The following is a 14,397-nucleotide window of genomic DNA, read 5'->3' as shown; positions in this document are numbered from 1 at the left end:
AGGGTTTGCCAGCACCTCAGGGACTCTAGGGGCTCTATGGGCACGTCTTTGCGATGGCTGCGACGGGGTCACTACTGCACGTGCCACCGTACCAGCTTCAACTGCCCTTCTGGTGCTCGCTACTTCACCAGGTTGTACGGCAGTGCTGGTACTAGGTCCAGGAAGGGCTGGGCTGCTGGTGTATGCCTCACCACGTAATCCGACAGCACCAGCCCCACTCTGCTGCTCTTGAAGCGGATCCTGCGCAACCTGTGGTCTAGCGACACGGGGCCGGGTACGCCTGGTGGTATCAGGGACCTCAGCCTCCTCGTCCGAACTTTGGGTCAGAGAGCCACTGCTTTCTACAGGTTCGTATTCTGACCCGCTGGATTCATCTGATGAGGGTTTCTACTCCTCATCCGACTGGGTCAGAAGCCTGTAGGCCTCTTCAGAAGAATACCCCCTGTTAGACATGTGGGCAACTAAATTTAGGGGTATTCCCTGAGACTACCCAAGAAAAAAAAAGCAAGCCTGTCTTACAAATGGGAGGCTAGCGAAGTACCGGAGGCCGCTGCGGTTGATAAAAAATATCAAAACTGATTTTTTTATCGCCGCAGTGCGTGTAAAGTGAATGTGCAGCGATCAAAAAAAAAAATTTTTTTTTGTCACTGCGGTGGGGCGGGCGTGGGTGTACGCACGTGTGGGCGACCGATCAGGCCTGATCGGGCAAACACTGCGTTTTGGGTGGAGGGAGAACTAAAGTGACACTAGTACTATTATAGATCTGACCGTGATCAGTTTTGATCACTTCCAGATACTATAAAAGTACAAATGCTGATTAGCGATACGCTAATCAGCGAATAACGGACTGCGGTGCGGTGGGCTGGGCGCTAACCGATCCCTAAACTACCTAACCAAGGGGCCTAAACTATACTGAAACCTAACGGTCAATACCAGTGAAAAAAAAAAGTGACAGTTTGCACTGATCACTTTTTTCCTTTCACTAGTGATTGACAGGGGCGATCAAAGGGGTGATCAAAGGGTTAATTGGGGTGATCTGGGGGCTAAGTGTGGTGTAGTAGGTACTCACAGTGATGATGTGCTCCTCTGCTCCTCTGCTGGAACCAACCGACCAAAAGAAGGAGCAGAGGAGCACAGCAGCCATATAACCCCATCATATTTACTAATATGTGGGGTTAAATGGCTGCTGATTGGATTTTTTAAAAATCAGCAACCTGCCAGCCAATGATCGTGGCCGGCAGGCTGCTGACGAAATACTGTGCTGCGAAAAGCCGGCCCGCGATGCGCATGCGCGGGCCGGCTGTGACGTAATCTCGCGTCTCGCAAGATGACGCGCCGATGCGTCCAGGAGGAACAAATCAACCACCTCCCGGACGCATCGGTGCGTACAGCGGTCGGGAGGTGGTTAAGGAGATGCATGGCCCCAAGACCACCAGTTCCTGTTTCCTGTCCTAGACAGAGGACGGTCAGTGGAGAGCAGAAGATTTAGGCTGCAGGCCCCCTGAGTTTAATCTGGAGAGGGGTTACCTGTCCCGGCGTAAGTCTCCTCTAGGAGCCGCTGGCGGAAGTCTGGCGCTCGCTTCTGGGGTCCGGGTTATGCCGCGCTGCCGCTACTCTGCAGTCCTGGCCGCACTGGGAGGTGCGTCTGGCACGCCGGCCCTTCCTGACAGTGTTCAGGCGGACCGGGGCCCCCCTCTTCCGTAGGGCATTGCAGAGGGACGAAATCTTGCGGGACAAGCGAGATCTGGAACTGGGCTTCGTGACTTCCGCTGTTTGGAATGCACGCAGTGTGCGTTCCGGAAGTAGGAAGCAAATATCCTACTAAAGGCCGCAGATAGCTCCAGCATGACCAAACCAAGGGAGTTCTCACCCACAGGAGGCGCACGGTCAGAAGCAGCCCAGCCAGCCTACTAAGAAGCCGGATTTTGTTCTGGAATTTACTCTATCCTACAGGGCCATGGAGGATGAGAGTGCCCAGCGCGCCGATCAGCAGGAGGATCATGAGAACAGACTACTCCTGGTGGGGTAAGGGGGATCATTTCCCATCCTTTTATTCTTTAGTCATGCTAAACGTCCTTTCCCTTTGTCTTGCCTTTTAGACTATAAAAGAGGGGCCTAGAAAGGCGGTCTCAAAAAACAGAGGGATTGTGTCGTCTGTAAAAAGAAACTTGCACCCTCTTGGCCAAAGTTGTTATGTCAACGTTATGTTGAGAAAGTAGTGGAAGAAGAGTCCCCATCCCTACTGCAGAATATTAGGGATATGGTGAAGTCAGAGGTTTCTGATTCCTTGTAAATTTTCAAAAAGAGCCTCCCTTCCGTAGTCTCGGGCAGATCAGGCATGGCTAATAAAACATCTGATTCAGATTCATCAGAAGAAAGTGAACCATGGGGAGATTCTAGATAGCTCAGACTCGTCGCAGGGCGAAGAATCCACTGGCAGACCACTTTTTTCCCCGGATTATACGGAAGCTTTATTAAAAGCAATCCATGCTACAATGAAGGTAGATGAATCCAGAGACCTGAAGTCCGTTCAGGATATCATGTTTGGCGACCTAGGGCAGAGAAAATCCAGAGTTTTTCCAGTGAATGAGAATATAAAATTTTTGATACAAAAGGAATGGAAAAAACCTGATAAAAAATGTTTTGTCCCTAAAAATGTGATAAGGAAGTATCCTTTTGATGAGGCGGACTCAGTTAATTGGGACAGGCCTCCTAAGTTGGATGCACCTGTTGCGAAGATTTAAAAAAAATCAGCCTTACCGTTTGAGGACTTAAAGACCCTATGGATAGGCGATTTACCTCAAAAAGGTCTGGGAGACCTCAGCTCAAGCCTTTAAGCCAAATATTGTCGCCACATCCACTGCTAGGTCTTTAAAGTTATGGCTACAGGAATTAGAATCTCACATTCAGAATAAAACCCAGAGAGATCAATTATTAGCCGTTTTCCCTACTATACTTAAAGCGGTCGATTTTATTTCTGACGCCTCAGCGGATGCGTTGAAATTGAACGCTATTCAGCTACACTCTCTAATTCAGCCAGGGGAGCTATTTGGCTCAAAGGGTGGTCGGGAGACACTGGATAAAAAAATAAGCTTTGCGCAATTCCTTGTCAGGGCGATTATCTTTTTGGCTCCGTTTTAGACGACCTTTTGGATAAGGCTTCAGACAATAAAAAAGGATTCCCTGTCTCCAGACCCCCAGAGAAACAGCGTTTTTTTTCTGTAAAAACAAAAAGGATTTTTATAAAGGACAGAGAAAAGACTTAAGAGCAGACAATAAGAATAGGAAAGGCAAAGGTTTCCTGTTCGGTTCCCAATCTTCCTCAGCTTCTATACCCACTCAGCAATGACGGTTTCTCTCCTGTGGGTGGCAGAGTTACTCAGTCGCAATGGCGGCCTTGGGCAGAATGACTTCCACTATACCAGCGGTCAGTTGGAGCCAACTTCACTCCAGAGCCCTTCAGTGGCAAATCCTGAAGGAATGGCAGGGTGCCCTCCGCCAACTAGATTCACCCCCCAGGTGATTCAGTCTTTTCGCTGGTGGCTGAATCCTGTAAACCTGTCCCAGGGGCTCCCTTGGAACCAACAGAATTTTGTTACCCTTACCACCGACACAAGTCCTTTTGGCTGGAGGGCCTGTTGCCAGGGGTACCTACGGCAAGGCGTTTGGAAGGAAGAAGAGAGTCTATGAGGGAGCTGAGAGCTGTTCTTCTCGCCTTAAAATAATTTCTTCCTCTACTTCAGGGAAAGGCTATAAATGTTTTTTTTCGGACAACTCCACAGTTGTCTCCTATTTGAACAGACAAGGAGGAACCAAATCAGAAAATCCTATGCAGCTGGCCGCAGAAATTAGTTCCCTTATAATTCCTTGTGTTCCGTCCCTTATAGCAGTACATCTAAGGGGTACGGAAAACAAGGTAGCAGATTTCTTAAGCAGAAACACACTAGACCAAGGGGAATGGTGTCTAAATCAAATGGTCTTCAATCAAATAACTCAACTTTGGGGTCGTCCACATCTGGACTTATTTGCTACTAGGGAAAACAGAAAATGACTTCTTTTCTTTTCCCTCAGCGAGAGATTCACCAACGGGGATAGATGCCTTCTCCCTCCATTGGCCGAACCAGCTCCTCTACACCTTTCCTCCGCTGAGACTTCTTCCAAGGTTCCTCCAAAAGTTAAGACAAGAACGAACGAGATTGATCCTAATTGCTCCATTCTGGCCCGAAGAACCTGGTTCACCTGGTTGAGAAAACTATCCCTGGCAGACCCTTGGACTCTCCCGGAGAGGCAAGATCTTCTGTCTCAAGGACCTGTCATCCATCCGAGAGTGAGGCAGTTACACTTAACAGCATGGCTCTTGAGGGGGAAATCCTAGAAAGTAGAGGCCTCTCCAAGAAAGTAGTTTCCACCTTGCTATCCTGCAGAAAGGAGGTCACCTCTTTCATTTATCTCAGAATTTGAAACACCTTTCAGAAGTTTGCCAAGGATCCGGTGAATCTTTTAAACCCCCCGCCTATGTGCAAGATCTTAGATTTTCTGCAAGCCGGTCATGAAAAAAATCTGAGGCCGAGTACTCTCAAGGTACAGGTATCCGCTCTAAGTGCCTTTTTTGATTCCCCCAGAAGATTTTTTAAAGCCATCAGCAGACTTAGACCTATACCTGGTCCTTCAGTCCCCCCCTGGGACCTCAACTTAGTCCTCACTAGTCTCATGGAGCCTCCTTTTGAACCATTAGAAGAATTGCCCATAAGACTCTTGTCCTTCAAAACTTCTTTCCTTGTGGCAATCACCTCAGCCAGGAGGGTCGGTGAAATTTCAGCCTTTTCTATTTCTCCACCTTATACTAACATCCTAGATGACAGGGTGCTCATTAGGCCAGACCTTTCCTTTTTACCGAAAGTGGTTTCTATGTTCCATAGAACACAGGACATTATCCTTCCTTCCCTGTGTCAAAATCTGAGCAATGAAAAGGAGAAGAAGCTCCATTGCTTGGATGTAAAAAGATGCCTATCCCATTACCTGGAGGTTACTAGTCAGTGGAGGAAAACCTCAAAGCTGTTCATTCAATTCAGTGGGAAAAATAAGGGTCTTGCAGCCTCTACTAAATCCCTTTCCAGATGGATTGTGAGCACCATTACTTTGGCCTATTCTTCAGCTGGAAAGACTCCCCCGAAGGGTTTTGGTGCTCATTCCACTAGATCAGTTTCCACCTCTTGGGCAGAAAGGGCTGACGCTACCATAGAACAGATTTGTAGAGAAGCCACATGGCAGTCACCCTGTACCTTCTTTCGTCACTACAGACTAGACCTAGGCTCTAGGGAACAACTAGCTTTCAGTAGGAAAGTCCTGCAGGCAGTAGTCCCCCCCAAAAAAGGGATTTCTATTCTAGTCGTCTCTCAAGGGTGCTGTCATGGGCGTAAGGGAAATTTAAGATTACACTCACCGGTAATCACTTTTCCATGAGCCCATGACAGCACCCGGGATTTATTCCCACCCTGTATGGAGATAATATATATATATATTTTTTTTAAATAAAAAAGATAAAAGTATCTCATTCAAAGAGTTTTCTTTATTTTCATGACTATGAAAATTGTAGATTCACACTGAAGGCATCAAAACTATGAATTAACACATGTGGAATTATATACATAACAAAAAAGTGTGAAACAACTGAAAATATGTCATATTCTAGGTTCTTCAAAGTAGCCACCTTTTGCTTTGATTATTGCTTTGCACACTCTTGGCATTCTCTTGATGAGCTTCAAGAGGTAGTCACCTGAAATTATTTTCACTTCATAGGTGTGCCCTGTCAGGTTTAATAAGTGGAATTTCTTGACTTATAAATGGGGTTGGGACCATCAGTTGCGTTGTGGAGAAGTCAGGTGGATACACAGCTGATAGTCCTACTGAATAGACTGTTAGAATTTGTATTATGGCAAGAAAAAAGCAGCTTTGTAAAGAAAAACGAGTGTCCATCATTACTTTAAAAAATTAAGGTCAGTCTGTCTGAAAAATTGGAAAAACTTTGAAAGTGTCCCCAAGTGCAGTCACAAAAACCATCAAGCGCTACAAAGAAACTGGCTCACATGCGGACTGCCCCCAGAAAGGAAGACCAAGAGTCACCTCTACTGCGGAGGATAAGTTCATCCGAGTCACCAGTCTCAGAAATCGCAGGTTAACAGCAGCTCGGATTAGAGACCAGGTCAATGCCACACAGAGTTCTAGCAGACTGTGGAAGAGGAGACTGTGTGAATCAGGCCTTCATGGTAGAATATCTGCTAGGAAACCACTGCTAAGGACAGGCAACAAGCAGAAGAAACTTGTTTGGGCTAAAGAACACAAGGAATGGACATTAGACCAGTGGAAATCTGTGCTTTGGTCTAATGAGTCCAAATTTGAGATCTTTGGTTCTAACTACTGTGTCTTTGTGCGACGCAGAAAAGGTGAATGGATGGACTCTACATGCCTGGTTTCCACCGCGAAGCATGGAGGAGGAGGTGTGATGGTGTGGGGGTGCTTTTCTGGTGACACTGTTGGGGATTTATTCAAAATTGAAGGCATACTGAACCAGCATGGTTACCACAGCATCTTGCAGCGGCATGCTATTCCATCCGGTTTGCGTTTAGTTGGACCATCATTTATTTTTCAACAGGACAATGACCCCAAACACACCTCCAGGTTGTGTAAGGGGTATTTGACCATGAAGGAGAGTGATGGGGTGCTGCGCCAGATGACCTGGCCTCCACAGTCACCGGACCTGAACCCAATCCATCTCGAGCTGGACCGCAGAGTGAAGGCAAAAGGGCCAACAAGTGCTAAGCATCTCTGGGAACTCCTTCAAGACTGTTGGAAGACCATTTCAGGTGACTACCTCTTGAAGCTCATCAAGAGAATGCCAAGAGTGTGCAAAGCAGTAATTAAAGCAACAGGTGGCTACTTTGAAGAACCTAGAATATTACATATTTTCTGTTGTTTCACAATTTTTGTTATGTATATAATTCCACATGTGTTAATTCATAGTTTTGATGCCTTCAGTGTGAATCTACAATTTTCATAGTCATGAAAATAAAGAAAACTCTTTGAATGAGAAGGTGTGTCCAAACTTTTGGTCTGTACTGTATATATATATATATATATATATATATATATAAAAAATATATATTTTCTTTAAGAATGTGTTCTAGGACAAGTTCTTGCGGTTAACTGGTGGTCTTGGGGCCATGCTCCTCCTAAACCACCTCAGCTCCCCTAGCTTAAACCCCCTTAATGACCAGACCACTTTTTACAATTCTGCACTACACTACTTTCACGGTTTATTGCCCGGTCATACAACTTACAACCCAAATTAATTTTACCTCCTTTTCTTCTCACTAATAGAGCTTTCATTTGGTGGTATTTCATTGCTGCTGACATTTTAACTTTTTTTGTTATCAATCGAAATTTACCGATTTTTTTAGTTATAGCGTTTACAAACTATGGTGCAAAAATTTGAATTTCCGCATTTTGAAGCAGCTCTGACTTTCTGAGCACCTGTCATGTTTCCTGAGGTTCTACAATGCCCAGACAGTAGAAACACCCCACAAATAACCCCATTTCGGAAAGTAGACACCCTAAGGCATTCGCTGATGGGCATAGTGAGTTCATAGAAGTTTGTATTTTTTGTCACAAGTTAGCGGAATGATGATTTATTTTTTTCTTACAAAGTCTCATATTCCACTAACTTGTGACAAAAACTAAAAACTTCCATGAACTCACTATGCCCATCACGAAATACCTTGGGGTGTCTTCTTTCCAAAATGGGGTCACTTGTGGGGTATTTATACTGCCCTGGCATTTTAGGGGCCTTAATGCGTGAGAAGTAGTTTGAAATCCAAATGTGTAAAAAATGCCCTGTGAATTCCTAAAGGTGCTCTTTAGAATTTGGGCCCCTTTGCCCACCTAGGCTGCAAAAAAGTGTCACACATGTGGTATCGCCATACTCAGAAGAAGTAGGGCAATGTTTTTTTGGGGTGTATTTTTACATATACCCATGCTGGGTGAGAGAAATATTTCTCTAAAAGTCAACTTTTCCAATTTTTTTATACAAAGTTGTCATTTTAGAGAGTCTCGCGAGATGACGCATGGCTGTGTCTAGGAGGAATTAATCGACCGCCTCCGGACCACGATCCTGCGTTAGGCGGTCCGGAGGCAGTTAAGAGGTCTCCACGAAAGTTCCTGTTTCCTGTCCTGGATGGAGGCGGTCTTTCAAGGGTGCGGTCATGGACTCATTGAAAATTGATTACCGGTGAGTGTAATCTTAAATTTCCCCCACATCATTTTTGTCTTATTATGTAACCTGACCCTGAAATCTTTAGATTGCTTCAATAATGCATTGCGATACTTCTGCTAGAGGAACAGTAGGACAGGTTGCTCTAGCAAAACCCAGCACATGTCCTATCTTTCACCACATCTTGTGGATCACAGACCCATTGAAGTCAATAGGTCCGCACCATGATGTAGCGTGCACAGGATAGTGCCTGTATTTTTCAGACCCATGGTTTGCGGATGCAAAACGGGCACAGCGGCCCCCTTTTACGTGCTGTGTGCATGTGCAGTCTCCCTTCTCTCTTCCTGCTCACCACGGCTGTCTATAGCAAAGACCGTAGACCGCAACAGTGGACAGAAAGAGAGAAGCGAGACTGCACATGTGCACTGCCTCCTCATACAGCTGATTAGCTGGGGTGACCCCAGGTCATCAATATAGGAGACCCCGGAGAATTCTTTAATGTTAAAGGGTAACTGCCATATTTTTTTTATGTGCTAGTTTATTAGAGCAAGGCATGTATACCTGAGTTAGTCTGTCAATGATTTTCAAAAGATCTGTAATTACATTATAACAGCTTTCATTAATGTCTCCTGTCCCTTTCCAATGCTCCCTTAAAAGACCGTTGCTAGGGTTTGTCTTTCTTCATTTTGGTATAAACAGAATATAGAGGGGCGGTCCTTCACACTGCATGCCTGCATTAGGTTTCAGAGTGAGGAGGCATGTGTCTCAGTAATCCAATCTGATTGGCTAGCAGGGAGCTTCTGACTACAGCAAGTGTGTATGGGAAGTGAGGGAAAGCAGTTTTGGCCTCAGAACTGGCAGAGGAACCATCTTGAGAAGGTCCTCATATTGTACATGTTTAAACAGCTGTAACTAAGGGAAAAACTCAAGTAAAACAGTGGTATGTGAATAAACTAAAGATTTTCTTTATGCATAATGATGCTGCAGCAGTAACACATGCTAAAATTGATTTTTTGTTTTATGAAAACATGACAGTTACCCTTTAAAGTGTGCCTACACTTTCAGATGGTTTTTAAAATAAGCTGCCTATGTAAATAAGGAAGAACACTATTTTTGGCTATTGTATGACTTGTATTTTATAGCAGTTTTCCCCTCTGCATGTTCTCTATCTCTTATACATGTAGAAGAAGAGCATAGCAGACATTATAGGCAAGTATTGAGTATTACAGATGTGAAGTTATTTAGCTGTGAAGCAGTATAATATTTACTAGGCTGCAATGCAAAAGCAAGCAAACACAAAAATGCAACAGCACCTTGGCAGCATACTTTGCAACTTTATAGATGGTCAAAAATGGACACTTACGGTTTATTGTGTGAAAGTCAATTTTTTACTGTCTATTTATACACTTAATAGTTTTCTTAGCACACAATAGCGCAAAAATTATCTGAATATAGAAATTTCTAAAATCCAAATGGCATCAAATAATTAAATAATATACAAGGTGGGGTTAAATTTGCAGATAGGAACCAGACAAATACTTTCTTGATCAATATTGTACAGTAAGTGTAACAATGCAAATCTATAGCTAAGGGTACTTTTACACTAGCGTTTTTCTTTTCTGGTGCTGAGTCATGTCATAGGGACTCCATACTGGAAAAGAACTGATCAGTTTTATCGCCATGCATTCTGAATGGAGAGAAATCAGTTCAGGATGCATCAGGATGACTTCAGTTCAGTCACTGAACGGCGTTTTGGATGGAGGAAATACCGTAGCTTGCGGCGGTATTATCTCTGTTCAAAATTCCGGATCAGTTGCCGGTATGCTGGATCAGGCATTAATTTACATTGAAATGTATTAGTGCCGGATCCGGAGAGATGGATCTGTTCTCGCAATGCATTTGTAAGACGGATCCGCATCCGGATCCGTCTACAAATGCTGTCTGTTTGCATGCAGATACGACTGAACTGCTTGCCGGATCACTCTGCCGCAAGTGTGAAAGTAGCCTAAGACAATAAGAGAGACATTTAAAGTGTAACTGCCATTGTATTTTTATTTTTGTAATGTATAAGGGTAGTGATACGAACCCTTTTTGCAATATACTTTAATTACTAAAATCATGCATTCTATTTGAAAAAAAAAAGCTCTAAAGTGGTCCATTTTGAGCCTTAGCAATGCTCCTCTGTCTTCTGTTTACATAACACAGCAAATGCTGAGCAGGTCTCCACTGTTATGTAAACAGAAGAGCTTTGCTAAGGCTCAAATGGGCCACTTTAGAGCTATTTTTGTAATAGAAATTTACAATTTCAGTAATTAAAATATATTACAATAAAGGTCTGTATCGCTGCCCCTATACATCATAAAAATAGAATGGCAGTTACACTTTAAGGAGGAAAGAGGGACAGAGGGACTTGGGTCCAAAATTGCGACACCTGGGATGTCTATGGCAGTGTTACATAAACATCTAATATTTCTATTATTTTAATTTGCATTACTGTTAAATTTACTTTGATATACGGTAACTATGCACCCTCAGGGTGTTTCTGTATGTTTGCATGTGATTACTTTTGCATTGCATCAGATATGAACATGCCCGTTTATTTTACATTGCTAAGAGGTGCTAACTAACTTTGTCTTTTGCATTGTGCATGTGTGGTGGTGACTGCTTCCATCTTGGTTGTGCACTTTTCTGACCTGTTAAGGCTGTTTTTAAAAAGGGTAGAATAAAGCTCCTTCCTATCTATCTTAAATTCATTTTGAAATTTGTCCTTTGGAGGCACCCAGAGCAAAGTTGTGACGTCACACGAAGACGCTCCTGAACTCATCCCTGCAGGCTTCTCCACGTGTGCGCTAGCTACCGGCCGGGGCAGCGTGCTAGGTGAGAGTTAGAGCAAGAAGCGTCTCAGCAGATCGATACAGCGCTTCCTGGAACAATGGGATCACACCACATCACAAACGACTATTCATCAGATAACAGGTAGAAGTCTTGTAATTAGCGTCCTGTGCATATACATATAATAATCCTCACCCTCCCCTACCCTCTCTGTATGCCAGCGCCGGTATTATATACATATACATATTAAATTAATTTTATCTAGGCCCCAGAGAGGCAGATAAGTCTCCTGCTGTATAGATACACTGTGTAATGTAGGGAACCACAGCTTGCTTTGCTGTTTTCGTAGCTCCCAAAGGATTGAATGGAGAGAGCTTGCAAACATGTGTGGCCACCTCTACATTAATTCTTTATCTGGATGCTGCCTCAGAGCTGGGGCGGGACCCTTGTTCTGGAAATTGGTATGGTCACTATGGTCTACATTTTTTCATTTTTAGAACACTTTTTTTTTTGTTCAATTCAGGATAGTCATCTCAAAGAGGATTCACTGTAATAAAGAATGCAAGTAAAAATGTAACTAGTGAACTTACATAAGTGGAAATAATGGTAAGTGCCTCTTGATAATACTGCCATGCTTCCTTTTTGTCACAATTTTCTAGCTCCACAGGCCTTTCAGGTAAGGTCAACTTTATTAGACTATGTAGGCATTTACTGATAGTAAAAACAAAATAGATGAGGTACTATTTCATGCAATGACAGCATAATTAAATATTAAACCAGCATAATCGGACGTGGATTGCATTCCACATTTTTGTGGACCCATAGACTTCAATGGGGCCACATCCTGATTATAACTGACAAGTATAGGACATGTTTTAATCTTTTTTCAGAGCCGTAGAATAGAAGAAAAGGGCCCCATAAAAGTAAATAGGCGTGCATCTAATACACAAGAAAACGGATCTGCATTTTTGCGGACAGCATACTGCTGTCTAAATAAGACCTAACCTGTAGGATACCAGCTCCATACATGTACGGTGCTGCAGGACGTGACTTAAGTCCCAGCACAGTACATATATGGCACTTTGATCGGGCGGATGCAGGAGCTGCATCCGCTCGATCAGCAGTAGGGGTCCAGCTGTTCCTGACAGACGAGCCACTGCTGTATCGTATATATGCCAGCATCGGTGAATACACCAATGCCAGCGTATTAACCACTTCAACCCTCCTAGCTGAAACACCCTTAATGACCAGGCCACTTTTTACACTTCTGCACTACACTACTTTCACCGTTTATTGCTCGGTCATGCAACTTACCACCCAAATGAATTTTACCTCCTTTTCTTCTCACTAATAGAGCTTTCATTTGGTGGTATTTCATTGCTGCTGACATTTTTACTTTTTTTGTTATTAATCGAAATTTAACGATTTTTTTGCAAAAAAATGATATTTTTCACTTTCAGTTGTAAAAATTTGCAAAAAAACGACATCCATATATACATTTTTCGCTAAATGTATTGTTCTACATGTCTTTGATAAAAAAAAATGTTTTGGAAAAAAAAAATGGTTTTAGCGTTTACAAACTATGGTACAAAAATGTGAATTTCCTGCTTTTTGAAGCAGCTCTGACTTTCTGAGCACCTGTCACGTTTCCTGAGGTTCTACAATGCCCAGACAGTACAAACACCCCACAAATGACCCCATTTCAGAAAGTAGACACCCTAAGGTATTCGCCGATGGGCATAGTGAGTTCATAGAACTTTTTATTTTTTGTCACAAGTTAGCGGAAAATGATGATTTATTTTATTTTTTTATTTTTTCTTACAAAGTCTCATATTCCACTAACTTGTGACAAAAAATAAAAACTTCCATGAACTCACTATGCCCATCACAAAATACCTTGGGGTGTCTTCTTTCCAAAATGGGGTTACTTGTGGGGTAGTTATACTGCCCTGGCATTTTAGGGGCCCAGATGCGTGAGAAGAAGTTTGAAATCAAAATCTGTAAAAAATGAACGGTGAAATCCGAAAGGTGCTCTTTGGAATGTGTGCTCCTTTGCCCACCTAGGCTGCAAAAAAGTGTCACAAATCTGGTATCGCTGTACTTAGGAGAAGTTGGGGAATGTGTTTTGGGGTGTCATTTTACATATACCCATGCTGGGTGAGAGAAATATCTTGGCAAAAGACAACATTTCCCATATTTTTATACAAAGTTGGCATTTGACCAAGATATTTATCTCACCCAGCATGGGTATATGTAAAATGACACCCCAAAACACATTCCCCAACTTATCCTGAGTACGGCGATACCACATGTGTGACACTTTTTTGCAGCCAAGGTGGGCAAAGGGGCACACATTCCAAAGAGCACCTTTCGGATTTCACAGGCCATTTTTTTTACACATTTTGATTGCAAACTACTTCTCACGCATATGGGCCCCTAAAATGCCAGGGCAGTATAACTACCCCACAAGTGACCCCGATTTGGAAAGAAGACACCCCAAGGTACTCGGTGAGGGGCATGGCGAGTTCCTAAAATGTTTTATTTTTTGTCACAAGTTAGTGGAATATGAGACTTTGTAAGAAAAATAAAATAAAAAAATCATCATTTTCCGCTAACTTGTGACAAAAAATAAAAAATTCTAGGAACTCGCCATGCCCCTCACGGAATACCTTGGGGTGTCTTCTTTCCAAAATGGGCTCACTTGTGGGGTAGTTATACTGCCCTGGCATTCTAGGGGCCCTAATGTGTGGTAAGTAGTTTGAAATCAAAATGTGTAAAAAATGACCTGTGAAATCCTAAAGGTGCTCTTTGGAGGAGAAGGCAAAAAAGTGTCACACATCTGGTATCGCCATACTCAGGAGAAGTTGGGGAATGTGTTTTGGGGTGTCATTTTACATATACCCATGCTGGGTGAGAGAAATATCTTGGCAAAAGACAACTTTTCCCATTTTTTTATACAAAGTTGGCACTTGACCAAGATATTTCTCTCACCCAGCATGGGTATATGTAAAATGGCACCCCAAAACACATTCCCCACTTCTCCTGAGTACGGCGATACCACATGTGTGACACTTTTTTGCAGCCTAGATGCACAAAGCGGCCCAAATTCCTTTTAGGAGCGCATTTTTAGACATTTGGATCCCAGACTTCTTCTCACGCTTTCGGGCCCCTAAAAAGCCAGGGCAGTATAAATACCCCACATGTGACCCCATTTTGGAAAGAAGACACCCCAAGGTATTCAATGAGGGGCATGGCGAGTTCATAGAATTTTTTTTTTCTTTTTGGCACAAGTTAGCGGA

The 14,397-nt window shown here is 43.3% G+C and overlaps 1 protein-coding gene across 1 annotated transcript in view; it reads right to left on the bottom strand.

Annotated features, from left to right (window-relative positions):
* The window catches only part of TEX11 (testis expressed 11), a 1,226,647-nt gene that overhangs the window by 27,802 nt on the left and 1,184,448 nt on the right, over positions 1 to 14,397 (bottom strand). The window contains exon 28 of the mRNA XM_044268992.1: positions 11,689 to 11,809. Coding sequence (XP_044124927.1) covers positions 11,689 to 11,809 — 121 coding nt within the window. The remainder of the gene's footprint in view (positions 1 to 11,688; positions 11,810 to 14,397) is intronic.

The sequence above is a fragment of the Bufo gargarizans genome, chromosome 9, assembly GCF_014858855.1.
Source record: "Bufo gargarizans isolate SCDJY-AF-19 chromosome 9, ASM1485885v1, whole genome shotgun sequence".
In the NCBI taxonomy this organism is placed as follows: domain Eukaryota; kingdom Metazoa; phylum Chordata; class Amphibia; order Anura; family Bufonidae; genus Bufo; species Bufo gargarizans.
This window is presented reverse-complemented; position numbering and strand designations above follow the sequence as displayed.